This window comes from Ischnura elegans, chromosome 4, assembly GCF_921293095.1.
Source record: "Ischnura elegans chromosome 4, ioIscEleg1.1, whole genome shotgun sequence".
Classification (NCBI taxonomy): domain Eukaryota; kingdom Metazoa; phylum Arthropoda; class Insecta; order Odonata; family Coenagrionidae; genus Ischnura; species Ischnura elegans.
Window position 1 is genome coordinate 40,923,376 of NC_060249.1, and position 15,609 is coordinate 40,938,984.

The 15,609-nt window shown below is 35.3% G+C and overlaps 1 protein-coding gene across 2 annotated transcripts in view; it reads left to right on the top strand.

Annotated features, from left to right (window-relative positions):
* The window catches only part of LOC124157341 (transportin-1), a 61,490-nt gene that overhangs the window by 5,554 nt on the left and 40,327 nt on the right, over positions 1 to 15,609 (top strand). For both annotated transcript variants that reach the window (XM_046531984.1, XM_046531985.1), the window contains exons 4-5: positions 101 to 234; positions 11,943 to 12,024. In XM_046531984.1, coding sequence (XP_046387940.1) covers positions 101 to 234; positions 11,943 to 12,024 — 216 coding nt within the window. The remainder of the gene's footprint in view (positions 1 to 100; positions 235 to 11,942; positions 12,025 to 15,609) is intronic.

A 15,609-nucleotide genomic window follows, 5' to 3' on the forward strand; every position in this document is an offset into this window, starting at 1 on the left:
CTACAGATAATTATCACATTCATTTTCAGCTGTAAGATAAGCTATGAATAGGTTTTTTATGTCTGTGATAGTATTTGAAAGTGATTTTTCTTGTTTACAGGGATCATTTGGTGCTCTCCAGAAGATTTGTGAGGACTCAGCAGAAGAACTGGAGAATGACACATTGAATCGTCCTCTTAATGTTTTAATCCCAAAATTTTTGCAGTTCTTCAGGCATTCAAGTCCAAAGATAAGGTATTTATTTCTAACGGATTTATTCAGAATCGTAACCTTGAGATAATCTTAAGTCTAGAAAATACTCTCAAAATTTTATATTTTCAAAGTGATTGCTTGTTCGATAATGAACTTTTCTATTGTATTTTGGGAACTTGCTTTTAAATAGGAAAACATTTTTCCAACCAATTCCAGTTCTGGCAGAATACAGCTTTGTAGACTAGAATAGTGGTACAAATTCAAAAGTTATAGTGCGAATTATGCCCACTTCCTATTTCATTAGCATAGCAATGTATTATCTCTCCGTGTATATATCTCTCCATATCTTCTGCCTGTTATACCGTATTTGCACGAATCTAAGACAAGGTTTTTTTCCCTCCTAACTCCTGTGGAAAAGAGGGTTCGCCTTACAATCGGATGCAAAATTCTCCACGTCAATTGGGTTGCATAATTTACTTCGGAAAAAAATTATGGATACCTGAGTTTGCCACCTGATAGCTATACAACGAAAAATCAACGTCAAAAATAGCTTAACAGTTATTTAGCTTATTTAATTTTGCATTTAAGTAAAAAAAAAATTTCCATATTTGGGCAGCAGGCAAAGATTCGGTGCATGCCAATCAGTCGCCGGGTGCACTTACGCCATTTTTGCGAGATTGCCTGCTTTACCCTGGGTTCGGCTTCATTCAAGTGAAAGCTCGATTAGCTCACAAAATTTTCGCGTGATTGGTTACAATTTACCTAAATTGTAACGTTAAAGCCTCAATGCCGTCGTGGAATAAACTACTACAAAGTCGTTTCATTTTTCTCAGAGCTACAGTAAGAAGGCAACATGATGTGCCTCTGATCAGAGAGATCGATTAAGTTGTGATTCACCTTTGCCTTTCAGAGTATCACGATGGCAGAGAAGTCATTACACAGCCGTTTTAAAAAGAAAAGTTAATCAGTGGAACCCCGAACTATCGTTCCAGCATTGATCGTTTTCCTGCGTTCATCATTCGCCGTTTCTAGTCCCAAATAAAGTTCCGTATAGACAATGTAATCTTTTCCCGCATCTATCGTTCCTCGAAGTATCGTTTTTCCTTATTGATCGTTTGAAGATCAAGGTCCTGACGAAAAATTATTCCCACATCCATCATTTGACGAAAATGAGACTAAATGACTACGTGTCATTTATGGCTAATAACAACAGGCATACAGTTTGAATCTTCCCCAGGAGATGGAACTACCATAGGGAGAAGCTCAGTGCTGTGGGAAAGTAACATTAGCGCATTTCCCAAGATCCGTTATCCCCCTCCATTTAGCACTCTCCTCCCACTCTGACGCTTTCCTCTTCTCCAAAATCAAACAAAAGGTCCCAGCTCTTGCAGGGATTGTAGTACGAAGACCTTATCTTTGAAACAAAATATCAAGTTACAGGAGAATAATAGAATCGTGTTTCACCCTTCCCTCTTTCTCTCCCCCACTGACCTTTTTCTGCCTACCTGCTTCGAAGTTCCCCATTTCTGGAGGTCAACTGCTGCATGAGTCATCTATTAACCCATAAGGTGTCTAACAATGACTTTCGGCAATTGATATTACACCTTTATTGGATTGAAATATTAGTAATGTGCGTGTAATTTAAAAAAGAATAAGACCAAACGAGACTTACTCTGACTTCATTTAAGCATTTTACGCCAGGAAATAAATGTCAAAATACGACGGAGACTTAGCATTCTGGCAAAACTCGATATCCTCGCAGCTGAGCTTCTCGGAAGTTGATGCGGTATTTTTTTCCGAAGAAGTATATCAAGTTACAATTTATAAGTTATGCTATATATCTCTTTTGTCACAGTCACAGATGAAGGGATATTTTCTCAGGATATTTGGTATCTCCCTGCTAGCAATTCGAATTCATTTGACCTTCTGGCGCTACACTAATTAGAAAAGAATGGGTATCTTTACGACAAAATATTTCATGGCGCAGTCATATGGTCTTGCTTCACTCTCTGCAGTATGCTCTGCATACGCTATACGCGATAGCATCTGTTCGGAACTTCACCTCGTACGAGTGGTACCCTACTTTCCAGGGTGGCTTGACTTCAAACCACCGAGTGTTTTCCGCGTGAGTTTAATAAAGTCAGATTTCATTTTCACTAGTTTAATTTTATTCGTCTTCGGACCATGGCCCCTCCTAAGAAACTATTGAGAACTTTCAGAGATGGACTGAAAATAAATGAACTTGAAGAAAAGAATCCGGGCTAGAAGCTCGTGAATATTGCAGAATGCCTTGGGTTGTCCGCTAGCACATGACGGTAGTGGTGGGGTAGAGCAAGCTACCTGGTGAAAACAAGAAGAGAGATGAAGCCGAGAATCCAGGTGGACGTGCCGCTGACTATTAACGCAACATTGTTCACGCTTTCCACACTGCCTCAATTATATTAAAAATATATATATTAGAGAGGTACTATTCTAATAATAGACTACTTTTTGGCCTTTTTGACCCATCTCACAACCAATCACTGCACCGGCGAAAGCGGTTGTGTTAGGCACAAAATACACATTGCTCTCATAAATGTGTACTGGAAATGTCGTTTGATGGATAGGAATTTTTACATCGGACAGAAAGCTATAATAGCGTAAATGCCGAGTGCAGAAACATTTTTTAGCGAGAGGGCGTGTTTTTTTGGGATATTTGAAAGAGATATTAGTCGAATCAGCAATATGACCTAAGTGTCTCGATAAAGTACTTGTATTCCTGTTATTCGCTAAAATCTTGTTTGAATCCTTTAATGAATATCATAATTACTCGCCAAAATCCTTAGTTTCCTGGGACATAGGGGACCTAAACAATCATCACCGCATTGATCGTTTTCCCCCATTCATCATTTATTCGTATCGTTATTAGGAAAACATTTTTTCCCCTAGTGGAGTTCCAAAAAAGGGGGGTCGTCTTAGAATCGTGTTCGTCTTAGAATCGTGTTCGTCTTAGATTCGTGCAAATACGGTATATTACGTTGATTGATGAATCTGGTGGTTTCACTGCCACAGTTAATACACTAGGAGGGGTGTCGAGGATTACGAGCAAATTACACACAAAAAATACCAGTAAATCACTGTATTCTTAGATACATTCACACGAACATAAACTCAATCTTTCACGCATGCAGACTCTCATATCTCAAAAAATGACATGAGAATATCATCATTTGAATATTTGCTTTGCTGGATACATAGAAGAGTATTTCTAATGCACGAAGCTAATTAAAAGTGAGCTTTTATTCAGCCAACTTAGTCATTATCGTGCAACAAAGTTAGTGAGGAAAAGCTTTTAATAATGCAGTATTCATTTACATTTGCACACTATATGAGAGAACGAGAAAATGTAGCTTAATAAAATCTTTGCAAAATACAACATGCCAAAGTGAAGGTTTTGTTAGCAATTAATAAAGATGATTCTCATTGGCTTATTGAGTGGAAGTCTGATTGGCCCTACTATGCTGCAGGTACTACATTATTCGTATCAAAATAAAAAATGAACGGGAAAAATTAGTTATTGAGAGGTGAATTTCACTCGATAATGCCATTTCCTTGATCAGGACTTTTTGCAAAAGTAGAGTTCATTGAGATTTATTACTACTGCTTTTACATAGGTGTTTGGCGGGACCAATAGTATTTGTTCGTTCAATGAAGTTCGATTAGCGGGAATTTGTAAGGTAGAGGTTTTACTGTATCTTGATTATGATAAGTTTTGATACAATAGATATAATGTAGTATGTCTAGGTTCATAGATGTTATACTTATATTTCTTAAATGAAATTACCTTAATTTTGTCGCCCATTAATTTAAAATTGTTGAAATATCTGCCCATAAAGCAATGTGGGCAAAGTTACAGTTGAGAGTATCACTGTGAAGACATTTGCTACAGTTGGTGGAATTTTTTTTCTGGTTGAATAAGTATTGAAATTCTTTTCATATGGCAAGATTTTGCTCATCTTCACCGGAGAGGAGCTGTGGTTTCTTGAAAGTTATTGATTGCATCTATATTGTAAGCACTTCATTCAAATGTTACTTTCGAAATTAGAATTATCGTCAATCTTTTCATGCTTCTTCTATTCTTTCAAATATACGACTACATTTTCGGCGACAAAACTTATTATCTAAACTGCATCTTACATTAAACATTTTTGAATTTTTGTTGAAGGTTAAGTGGTCATATCACTACTCCTATGATCCTTTTCAAATATCTTTGCGATGAGCCCATTTGTGCAGACTCGGAGTGTTTCGAGTGGTGTCACGACAGGAGGTGCTATTAGCAACACTATGGATGTGGGATGGGGAGAGAGAGAGAGGCAGGCATTGCCTTATTTTCTGAAAAGACTATGTCAGTGAATTGAAACGAAAGACTGCCTTAAAAACCTTCATCCCACTTGGTTACAAAGCTAACTTACTAACAAAGGGTACATTACGGGGGCCTGAAAGCGACTGAATATCCCAGAGGCTAGGCTCCTATTGCATCTTGGTTGGTTTACAAGAAGTCATGTGCACTCTGCCCTCAACCCCCCTCACCCCTGAAAACTTGGGCCTGCCTCTCAGTTGCAAAGGTATTTGGAATGAACTGTGGTCATAATTTTGGGGTTAGGTTAAAACTAATGCTCTCTGCAATACTAGTTCTCCAGGTTGATGAGGAATGATTATGACACACTTTCATAAAAGATGCAGTATGATGTTTGTGAACATGTTAATTTATGTGTATTTCTTTAATTTTATTGTTAGAGTTAACTTAATTGCATATATTTTAGTTCATTTAATGTGTAAAAGAACTATACATCTCCGTCTAGGTTTTCTGTCATGTTTGGTAGTACTGAAGGGAAACATTCAACTGCCATCAAAACTAATTTTCCCTGCAATAAAAACTGTGGCAATATATCTACATTATTATTATCAATTTAGTATTTAAATTTTTTTCTGAACACCTTGGGTTTGATATCTATTCCATTAGAATAGTGGTATTGTGTCATAGCCCTTTCCCTACTAATAATGAAAGTATGCAGGAGGACGTTTGTTGGCCCATGAGACGAAATCCGCAAAGTTTTGTCAGAAGATTTTTCCACACAGGTGATCGAGTGCCGAAAATATACATACTTTGCTCTCTCCCTTTTATGACAGTCACAGGTTTGCAAATTCTTAGTTTCGGGACCCATCAAAGCGGGACTCACGCCGTACCCTTGAAATCCGGGAGCAGGTACTGGGACCCCTCGTCTTATATTACCCCCCTTTGTGGTAGGGGACCGTGGTCATTCAATTGTTCATTCAGTCAGTTTTTGAAATAAATATTTGTTCCTTCCTCAGAAAATATAAACTAAGAATTGAATTCTTGGTCTTTTGAGCAGCATTTACAATTTCTAAACAAAATTCTACAATAAATATTAACTTATATCTGTATGGTAAAGCAGTGTCAGTATAAACATCAATATGGAAATTGTTGCTGCATTAAATGCATTAATATTGACATTGTTCAAAATTTGATAATTCTCAGAATAAAACGAATTCAATTCAATGTCTGCAATTTTCATTCAAGCAACAGTTATCCATACAGCTTATTCATAGCCAATTGTGCTGGTAGGTTTATAAATCCCGAAAGTAGGAAGCTCAACTGGCCTCGGAGTACGTGAGAAGGCACAGTCCCCGCTAGGAAGGGTTCAAAAAAGGTTGGTGCTGAGACTGCATGATTATCAGCGAGGCCCTTCCTAACGAATGTTGTGCAAAAATGCTCCGTACAGAGGAGACGGAAGAGTCTCTTGGGGCTCACAGTCAGTGTAATAGTCATGCTAAGGCGAGAACTCCACCATCTCGAAAGGATTAAAATATATTTGTGTTTTTTTTTAATTATGATCTTTTCAACATTCTCATATTTGTTTGGAAAATCTGAGAAAAAATGTATTTTTAACAGTAATAGAAATGGGATATGCTTTGTGAAAGATTTTTTTTGTGGAACCTAAGCTGCTTTTGAGTTCTTACGAGATAACATGTTATTTTTATTTTATGGCCTTGTTGTATTCATTTGTTCATTTCAGAGTACTGTGCTTCTATTTATCACTATGCACTTATCCCTGCATTTGTTTTCATCTTGTTGTCTTATGTCATAGTTGACCATGCTTCTGAGGAATCATTAAAAATAAATGTGGGTTTATTCCAATTGCTTAAATGAAACAATTTTTCCTATAAAGTGGTTAATAATTAAATTTTGGTTTGAATTTCCTCTTATCCCAAGAACCACCGTCTTTTTTCATACCTTAAATTGCCAGCAGCAGTCATTTTGTCTGGTACTGTCGAGCACCCCAAATGTGGCACCATCAGGGACTGGGTGATGCTGGATTTGGGATATAGCCTGATTTCGGGTGCTGTGGTAGTAACCTGTGTAGTTGGGGGTCTGCAATTTTTATGATGAGGAAAATCAATAAGTTATATCAAAATGAGATGAGATGTTAAGAGGATAATGTTGACTATCTGTCACTAGTGACAAATCACAACCATATGCTCCTTGCGCGCAGTTTTATGCCATAATTGCTCCAATGTCACTAGTTGTTGTGATACAATCCTCCTCACCCAATTCAAGCTTATGAATGTGTGTATACTTCATGGGCGGATGCAGAGTTTCATCAATAAATAAACACATTATGTGATTGATATGTTCTACTTAGATATGTTGTGTTAGTCTTTTAGCAATGGTTGTGGACTTTTTGCCATATTATGTTGACTTGGTAGAGGCCATTTGTGGTGAAATACATTTGTAGTGTATATGTATCTCTACTATGTAGATTTTTTGTTAGTGTCCTCGACAATGCATCCTCTTCCTCATTCAGGATTTCGTGGAGGGGAAAACTTTCACCTTTGGTGTTTTGAAGAAACCTTATTGGTGAAGTTCAGATTTCAATGATTTTCACAAGTGGGGTTCAGTATAAGCCATTCCTTACCCCAACTACCCTCTTCAACACCTATACTACCTACACGGCTACTGATAATTGAGAGCAAGTGAAGAAGGCTTATAAATTACCAAAATTTTATGCAGAAGTTTCAGTGATATTTATCCATTTTATGTTAAATTGCCCCCTTTCTTATCTTAAAATGGAGTTCAAAACTGTGTCATTTCAAATTCAAATTTTCAAATTCAACTAGACTGGGAAAATGGAGACTTGTAAGGGCGGTGTGAGTTGAGTTGCCATAAGATGATAGAAGATGACACAGTAGATAAATAGCTTGAGTCACAACTATTGCGGTAGATTCTTGTGAATTTAATGAAGGGAATGGAAATTCTAACTGCAATTACAAGTAAAGCATGTCGATAACATATAAAGCTGTTTGTGTCACTGACTCACACACTGACTTATCATAAATTCCCTACCACCAGGGATGGCAATAGAAAATAAATATAAGTCAAAACCAGTAAAATTTCAGCAGTTTTGTTGCCAAGAGCGAAATTTAATGACGAAACGAAATGGATTTAAACCCAGGGAGCTAAACTCAGGGTCGAAACTTAACTAAAACTCTGGGACAAAACGAAACGCAAAATATGTTTCGCACTGCAAGGACCACATGCTTCACCTTCGAGCAGTTTAGTTTCGACCCACACACCAAGTACGAAGTATGGTTGAATGAAGTAGAGGTTCGGCCTACCGCCATTTATAATTTTTTTCTAATTATAGAGGTTTCATGTGGGAGGTATTACTCCTTGGTCTCTGAATGCATGCTTTATTTACGGGAAGGGCCTGACACTGGTACTGTGAATTCGTTTAAAGGTGGATTTTGTAAAAATTTCACTATGTGTAGGTTTGTTGTGCACAGATTTTGCTGTAAATAATATTTTCATTAGGTTTTCATCCAGAGTGGTTATGTTGAAGCATTTATGATCTGAGAAAAAGTATATCATTAGAACAATAGGTATACACTGAATATTTATTTTTCGGCTCAAAATGACTGCTCTTGATACTTCTAGGTATATTATCAAATATTTTTATAATTAAGTGACCAAAAGTGTTCATTTTTGCTTGGGGTCTTGAGAAGGAAATTCATCGATAGTTATTAGGGATGTGCGAGTAGTACTTTTTGACCTCGAGTTGAGTTGAAAACTACTCGTGAGTATCGAGTTGAATCAAGTATGTTAACTCCTGAACTAGGCAAAACAGCAATGCATGCTCCAACCTATTCTCATTTTTTTTCAATCCCTTCGCAAATTTTAATTTTTTTGAATGCTTAGCTTGATGTAAAAAGGGAAAGATAAGACGAGAAACGTTATCAAAATTAGGAAATGAATGAAATAAATGTGTCTTAAACAGTTCCATTAGCACAGTTGAAATGAATTGACCTCTAGTAATATGTCGTCAATATATGTATTCAACTGCTCAGAAGAACCCTCAATAAAGATGTTTGTATAATGGTGATTTAGATTGCATACATATATGTATCATGTAATATTTGATTCTTTCAATTCTCATGCAGGAAAAACCAATTGTTCTACATGCTCAGGCAGCAGATTTTGATGTCTCCATGTTAGAATATTACTGCCTTCAGAAAAATGTCTATCGCAACACACTTGAGTAGCTGGAAAAGTACTTTCTTTCCAAAGTTGCAAGGTTTGGGAACCCTGGGAAGTTTTATAAAAAGTTACATCAACGATTTATGTGGATCTTGAATATTCATGGAATTTTAGTGGACAAAGCTAATAAACTATAGAGCTTAGCTTTAGCTTTTAGGTCAAAAAAGAAGTTTTATTTATTTATTATTTCATTTAATCAGCTATAGACTCTATTTTCTGTTAGTTCAAGAGGGAAACTAAACTCTGCTAAGGAGTAAATGAAAATAGGGTAGTTTCCTTCATTAAAGATAACGAAAGTCTTTGATTGCGATTCGTTACCCACCATTACTGTATTTATAATATACAAATTATTTCGTTTTAGAAATACCGGTTTAGACGAATGGCAATGTTCCATTTTTATCCTCATTTGAAAAGGGCCAGATTGGCGCCTATGCGATGCCACTCCACGTGACGTCACAGGGACCTAGTTTCTATACGAGAAGATAGGAGTTATACGTCATCTGAGGTTACCAATGCATGCATGAGGCGCAGAGCTCAGGGAAACATGTCTTAATGATCACTTATTAAAACTGGCTGAGGTCGGAAAGTTTTCTTCATTTGATAAGGTATTAATAACCCTTATTTAAACCAAGCGCTACCAGCCAGCAGGGTACTCAGCAACCCGCTAGCAGCCTTTGTCGTATCAGCGCTCAACTCGCCTCAAGGTCACCTCACAAGGCGGCAGCGGGAACCAGAAATACGTCACACGGAGAGATTTCCCGAGATTCATACTTACGCGTCACGTTTTCGCGCACTAGAAAAATTTCACTTTTCATTTAATCGTGAAAAATTGATATCGTCATTTAAAAATCTAAAATCGTGAAATACGTATTCCTGGAGTAATAATCTTTTGACTTAGGCAATAAAAAAATAATAGGAAACCACCCTATTAACATTAGACGTACTTAGTTCTCAAAAAAGGTAAAAGGTTATTCCCACGGTGTTTGAGTAAAGAATTTATGTTAAGGTATGAAAGTATCGCATAAGAAAGTACGAGCGATGTCCACTCCGATGACTCCGAGTACGCTGCTGGGGCAGAAGATGGTTGGATGCCATGGCTGGCGAAAAGGTATTCGACACCCACGGCGACCACTATAGTGGTTGACTGCTACGTATGCAAGATCTGAAACTCCTAGGCCAAGGCATTAGAACGACTTTAAAACCAATATTATTACAAGTTTCATGATAGCGCTTTCTGTCGGTAGATTAATGAACATCATGTCCTCGACAGCTCTGTAACCGAAACTACTCGACTGGACCCGACATTCGTTATACTACTTCAATCACCTGAGTCTAGTACCAACTACTCGACGTGACTCAAATTTTCGAGTACTCGCACATCTCTAATAGTTATGGAAAATTAATAAATTTTGTTAATTGGAAAGACAAATATGGCTTCAAAATTATGATATGTACTGAAATGTAGCCAAAATGACCTCTCTTGTCAGTCGGAGACATAATCAGTTAAACCATATGGAAGAGAATGACTTTTTTTTTAAGTTTCAGTATGGTTTTTATGATGTATTTCATGCCAGTGGTAAGCATAATGCTTGTTGCGCTTATTTTGAATATTTAGTATTGTCTTCAAATTGGCATTGCTAATAATTCATCTATCTACATCAGTTTTAATTTTTTTACAAACCAGTCTAAAATGCATTTTAGCTCTCCATTCAAAATTTTTAGATTACCATGGTTTTGTACAATTACCATATATTTTGGTAGATAACATGTCTGTGTATATGGTGCATGATATTAATTTCTGATATTCCTTTAATTCATATACAACATGCACCTAAATTTGTAATGTGCTCCCCTACCATTTTTGAAGTTCCTTTTGATGTATATAAAATTTATAGGCAGTGGCTCTCTGCTTTACTGCCTGAGGCTACATTAGCTACCTATTATTGTTGTCAAGAGAGATACTGTCTGATTCCAAAGGCATCATTGTTATTTCTGGCAAAAAAGATGGGATGAATTCTGAGGTGATAAAAGTTTTGGTTGAATATTGCGTAGTAAATAAGTATCAATGCATTTTTCAACTCAAATTCAAAGTGTGTTGGGCTAATATAATTCTGGAAATGAAGACATATCTGAGCAAACGTTTTAAAATAGTCAATATCCCCAGTGGTTAAAAAAAACACCAACCTCTGGTGGCTCAGTGAATTTATCATTTTGAAGACAATACATGTGCTCAGGGAGAAAACTGGATTTGAGTGGCATCCATGAAAAAAGGAGGTCAAGACTATCTTACGGAAATATAGTGACATGGATTGTAAAAAGTGGGCCAGAGTTGAGTGAAAAATGCTTGATAGCTCAATTCACTTAAGGAAAGGGGGTTAAATTTGGTCTGATGATGAATGATGATATACCTTCATTGCATAGCTTTTTCTGAAATCTTATACAAAGAAATCATACTATGAGAAATTTCTAATGCCTTCTTCGATTATTAAAAACTGAAAATTTGTTGGCAATTTTCTTGAGTATAATTAGTGTCTTTTGTATTAATTAGAGAGTTATTCTAATCATGTTTTGTTATCACTATTTTTTACCTTTCATACCTTATAAATGTGTGGGGTGTGCTACGCATATGCCCGTTTCACTATTTTGACCTTTTTTGACATAGGGTGTATTGTCGACCAAAAATATGGCTATTTTTATGATTGTTCCTCCATTTTATTAGTCCCATCAATTTTACCTTGTCTAAAAGTTGTTCCGAAAGATTTTTTATATAAAGTGTGCATCATAAAGAAATGTAGAGTACAAATTTATCCTAGCCAATCTTATTTAATATTGTACTTCTTAACAATTATTTGCTTTATTAATTCAGTTGAATTTATTTATTGCTGGGTACTAACCTTTTCTTGGGCAACTGCAGTTTGGCATGGCAGACATTTGTTGACTTCCGAAGTTTTAGTCACTAATTTCAGTTTGTGTTGTTTATCGATTTATTAAATAAAATGGGATTATTTAGTTGAAATTACCATACACTTATTTAATAAATCATCACAATTTTATGTGTTATTAATTTCTGCAGCAAATGTTTCCATTTTTATAATTTGTCAGTCAGCTATTAATGGCCCATATTGTCTTTAATTTTGTTGTTTTTCTTTTATAGATCACATGCTGTAGCTTGCGTTAATTATTTTATCATGGTCCAGACACCAGCTCTAATGGTTCACATTGACTCTTTCCTTGAGGTATGTTTGATAATTGTATGTTTTGAGTTATTTCTTTTTCTGTATAATTTACCTTTGAGTTATTTCTTCGCTATTTCATAATTATTTTTTATTCTAACAGGTATACATTTTCATTACATGTTCATTTGTCTTATCCTAAAGTGCATGGATAGCATTATGTTAAACTAATACCATAGAATACTTAAAAAGACAGCTATTCATGATGAATTTTGCTTCCTAGTTTTTATTATGTTAGTTATAATTTTTTTAATAGCTGTAGTTTTCTAGCTCTTTTTTCTGTATTTAGAATTTAGATAAAATTTCTCATTCTTGTAGTATTTTCTTCAAACCTATTATGTAAGCATTTTATAATCGTATGTCATTGTATTTAATAAGTTGCTAAGTGGCGTATGTATGATATTCTAATCTACTGCCTGATGTTTCTGTGGCTATGGCTGATGCTATTTCTTCTGTCATCACATGTCCTAATACGTATTGAAGCAAAACTTATTAAGCTGCATCTTGTCATCTGCCCAATCACGATTTGGACTTGAGATACATTTAACATTATATAGTTAGTCATATCTTTCATTAATCATCAAAACAGGTACATTTCATCCTGTTAACTGTTTTTTTAGTTTCAATGAAATTCATGAATTGGTTAATTTCTTCAGTTCCTTTTCTTAGCATATCCAGTATAGTGTTTTGCCTTGTTTTTATTTGATTCAGTATGTTTGTATTATAATATTTGGAGCTGAAGTTGAGGTACTTCATGTTCCAGGGTGGATCAATAAGTAAAGCACAATTTCTTTAACGCAAGATTTGTGGGGTAATTTATTTCGTGTGGTGAAATAACTGGAATATTTGTGGGGAAAAAGGACCAGGACAATGGTGCTGTGGTAGATGGAAAAAGCCAGAAAATTATTTGTTCGTATCCCTTTCTTTGCTTACCTGTGAATTTATTTGTGTACTAGCTGGGCCAGCAAACTTCATACTGCCTAATAATCAGTGAAAAGTTTAGTTACACCATTTATGTGGTTGTTCCGATTTTAATAATTTTTGTATTATTATAATAAAATAAGAAAATAATCAAATTCGTTTTAACTCAAAGGGCATATCGGTTGGAATCATGGGAATCCTCAGAATGAGATCTTCCTCGTCTTTGAATTTTCCATTGAGTATAGTCGCGTGAATCACATTGATTATCAGTTTTTTTAAATCACAAAACGCATTCCATTACCTAGTTTTGGTTGGTTCCATTTTCCTGTGAATTTATCGCTAGTTTTGTGATTTTTCCCATGGTAAACTCTTAATTAATTGCTCTTCATGCATTTATAACTGTAGCTATTAGTTGTACAGTAGTTATCAACTCTGTTGGTGGAGGTACTATTGAAACAACAATATGGTGCTACTGTAAAACAGTTTTTTGGTAAAAGTAATAATTTTGAGGACACCCACAAATCTTGGAAAAAAATGTTGTGCAGATTAAATATCGATCCACCCATATTCTAATGGACTTAACATAGCTGAATTGCATCGAGGTTTGTAATAAGTGAACGTAAGCACAGGTGTAGTGTAAAAAATATTCAAGCTAATAATGCTAGAAAGGTACAGATCACCATAAAACATTGTTCTTAAGCTGCTATAAACCATAGTTTAATTGTTATTTCATATGTTTTTATATTCATATTTTTGTATTAGTTTTTGGGCTAGGGGAGAGCTTTCTTTGCCACATTTTGGGTTCTTTCAGCAATATTAATATCATTGTGTTTTTAATTTCGAACTGTCTTTAAAGAATGAACCATACTGTGATAGTTAATTAGCCACTCTGCCCCTTTGGTTTCCAATTCTGTAATTCCTCACTCTTCATGCTGTCTAAGACTAATTAGTAGAGCAGCATTAATGGTGGACAGCAACGTTTAGGTAAAAGAGACCTACCCAGCATTTGCAATGTACACCACTCGCATATTAAAAATGTGAAAACAATGATTTATAAGAATTTTATAGGCAATCAGTGGTGCTTGAAACTCTTTCAATCCAGCTTGTCTGGATTAGAATAGTCAACTGTTACATGGGTAGTTCTGATATACCTTTCGACTACCGTGTCTTGACATCTTATTTTTTGCTTTCTTATGTGCCTCTGTGTAATTCTATTGTTGCTGGCTTAACTTAGTGGAAGGGTACTGTTAATATAATGGCAGAATTGAAGTACGGTATTGGATCAATAATCCGGAAATCTAAATAGTGAAATGATCTAAACAAGGGAAGGTTTTCTCAAGTTTTTCAAAATTTCTATTATTTTTAGATGCATCCCCATAAATATGTCCAAGTGGTATAATTCCCATCTCAGAGCCTGGCTATCTTCATGCTAAATCCTCGAGAGCTAGTCAACTAATTTGCCATTTTCTTCTGCAAAATATTTCATCACGTGTCTTAGGATACTTCAGGATAATGTTGTGATTTTGTGCAACAGAATTCATATCATCAATGCATGATGTCTATTCCTCGACCTCCGCCGCAATGCCAGCAGCCTGAAGGGCTTCTCTCTGTGTGAATCATGAGGGCTAGTTAAATTTTTTTTTAAATTACTGATTACAACTGTATAGTACATATTTATGTTGAAGAAAGTAAGAAATAATAAAAATTTAACTAATTGCATATTATCTACTGTATAGATCTATATATATCTACTGTAACTTCGTGAATATTTGACGGTAATGGGATAAATTGAAATGATAATGAAAATTAAGAAGTATGAATAGGTAATTATGGCTTAGAATGGTGAAAATTATTAAAAGTGATCTCAATTTCTTAGTTAACTCCACGTTCTGAGTTTCTTTATGTTCATGAGCACTCTGTCACATATTTGCATGGCTTTGTTAATATATTTAATATGCAAGTAATTTTTTTTGTGTGTGTATAATTTCAGTAGGATTTGTAAGAAAGTCAGAGGTAAAGGTACCCCTTACTCATCACCTTTGAGATGATTTTTACAAGGAGATCCACCACTTTTGATCCACATTAAGTTGTTTTAATTAGAGATGGTTTGATTTAGTTCTCCATTCCATCTGACAGTTAGTGACAAAATAATTTGCATAGAAACTTCTTTCTCACTGATAATGAAGGCTTCAGATTAAAATAAAAAGAATTGGTAAAATAGGTTTTTCACATGCTTTAATTAAAAGAAGTAATGAGAGCCATAGGTAAAAAGAAAAATGGTTTTACTTTGACATTTTTTATGTACCTTAATCAACCAAGTTATGAAAAATCATGGCAGGCAAATAATTCATCTTATTCTGCTAATGGAATGCTTTGATGTTGAATATATGCCAACCTTGGAAGGCAATAATGACTAATGTGCTACTAGCTCTCACTGTACATGTTTACATTATTTTATTTATATTTACTTAAATGATGTCTTCACTAGTCCGCTGACCTCCTGGAATGGCTCTTGAAGGGTCAAAATACTTGACAGTGAATGAGGTCCATGAATACTACTCAAAGTCTAATTATGCCATTTCTTGATATTCAGAATTGAAGTTTAGTCCACTTCTAACCTAAATGAGTATGAAAATGTCTGAATGTGTGATGAAAAGAACTGAAATC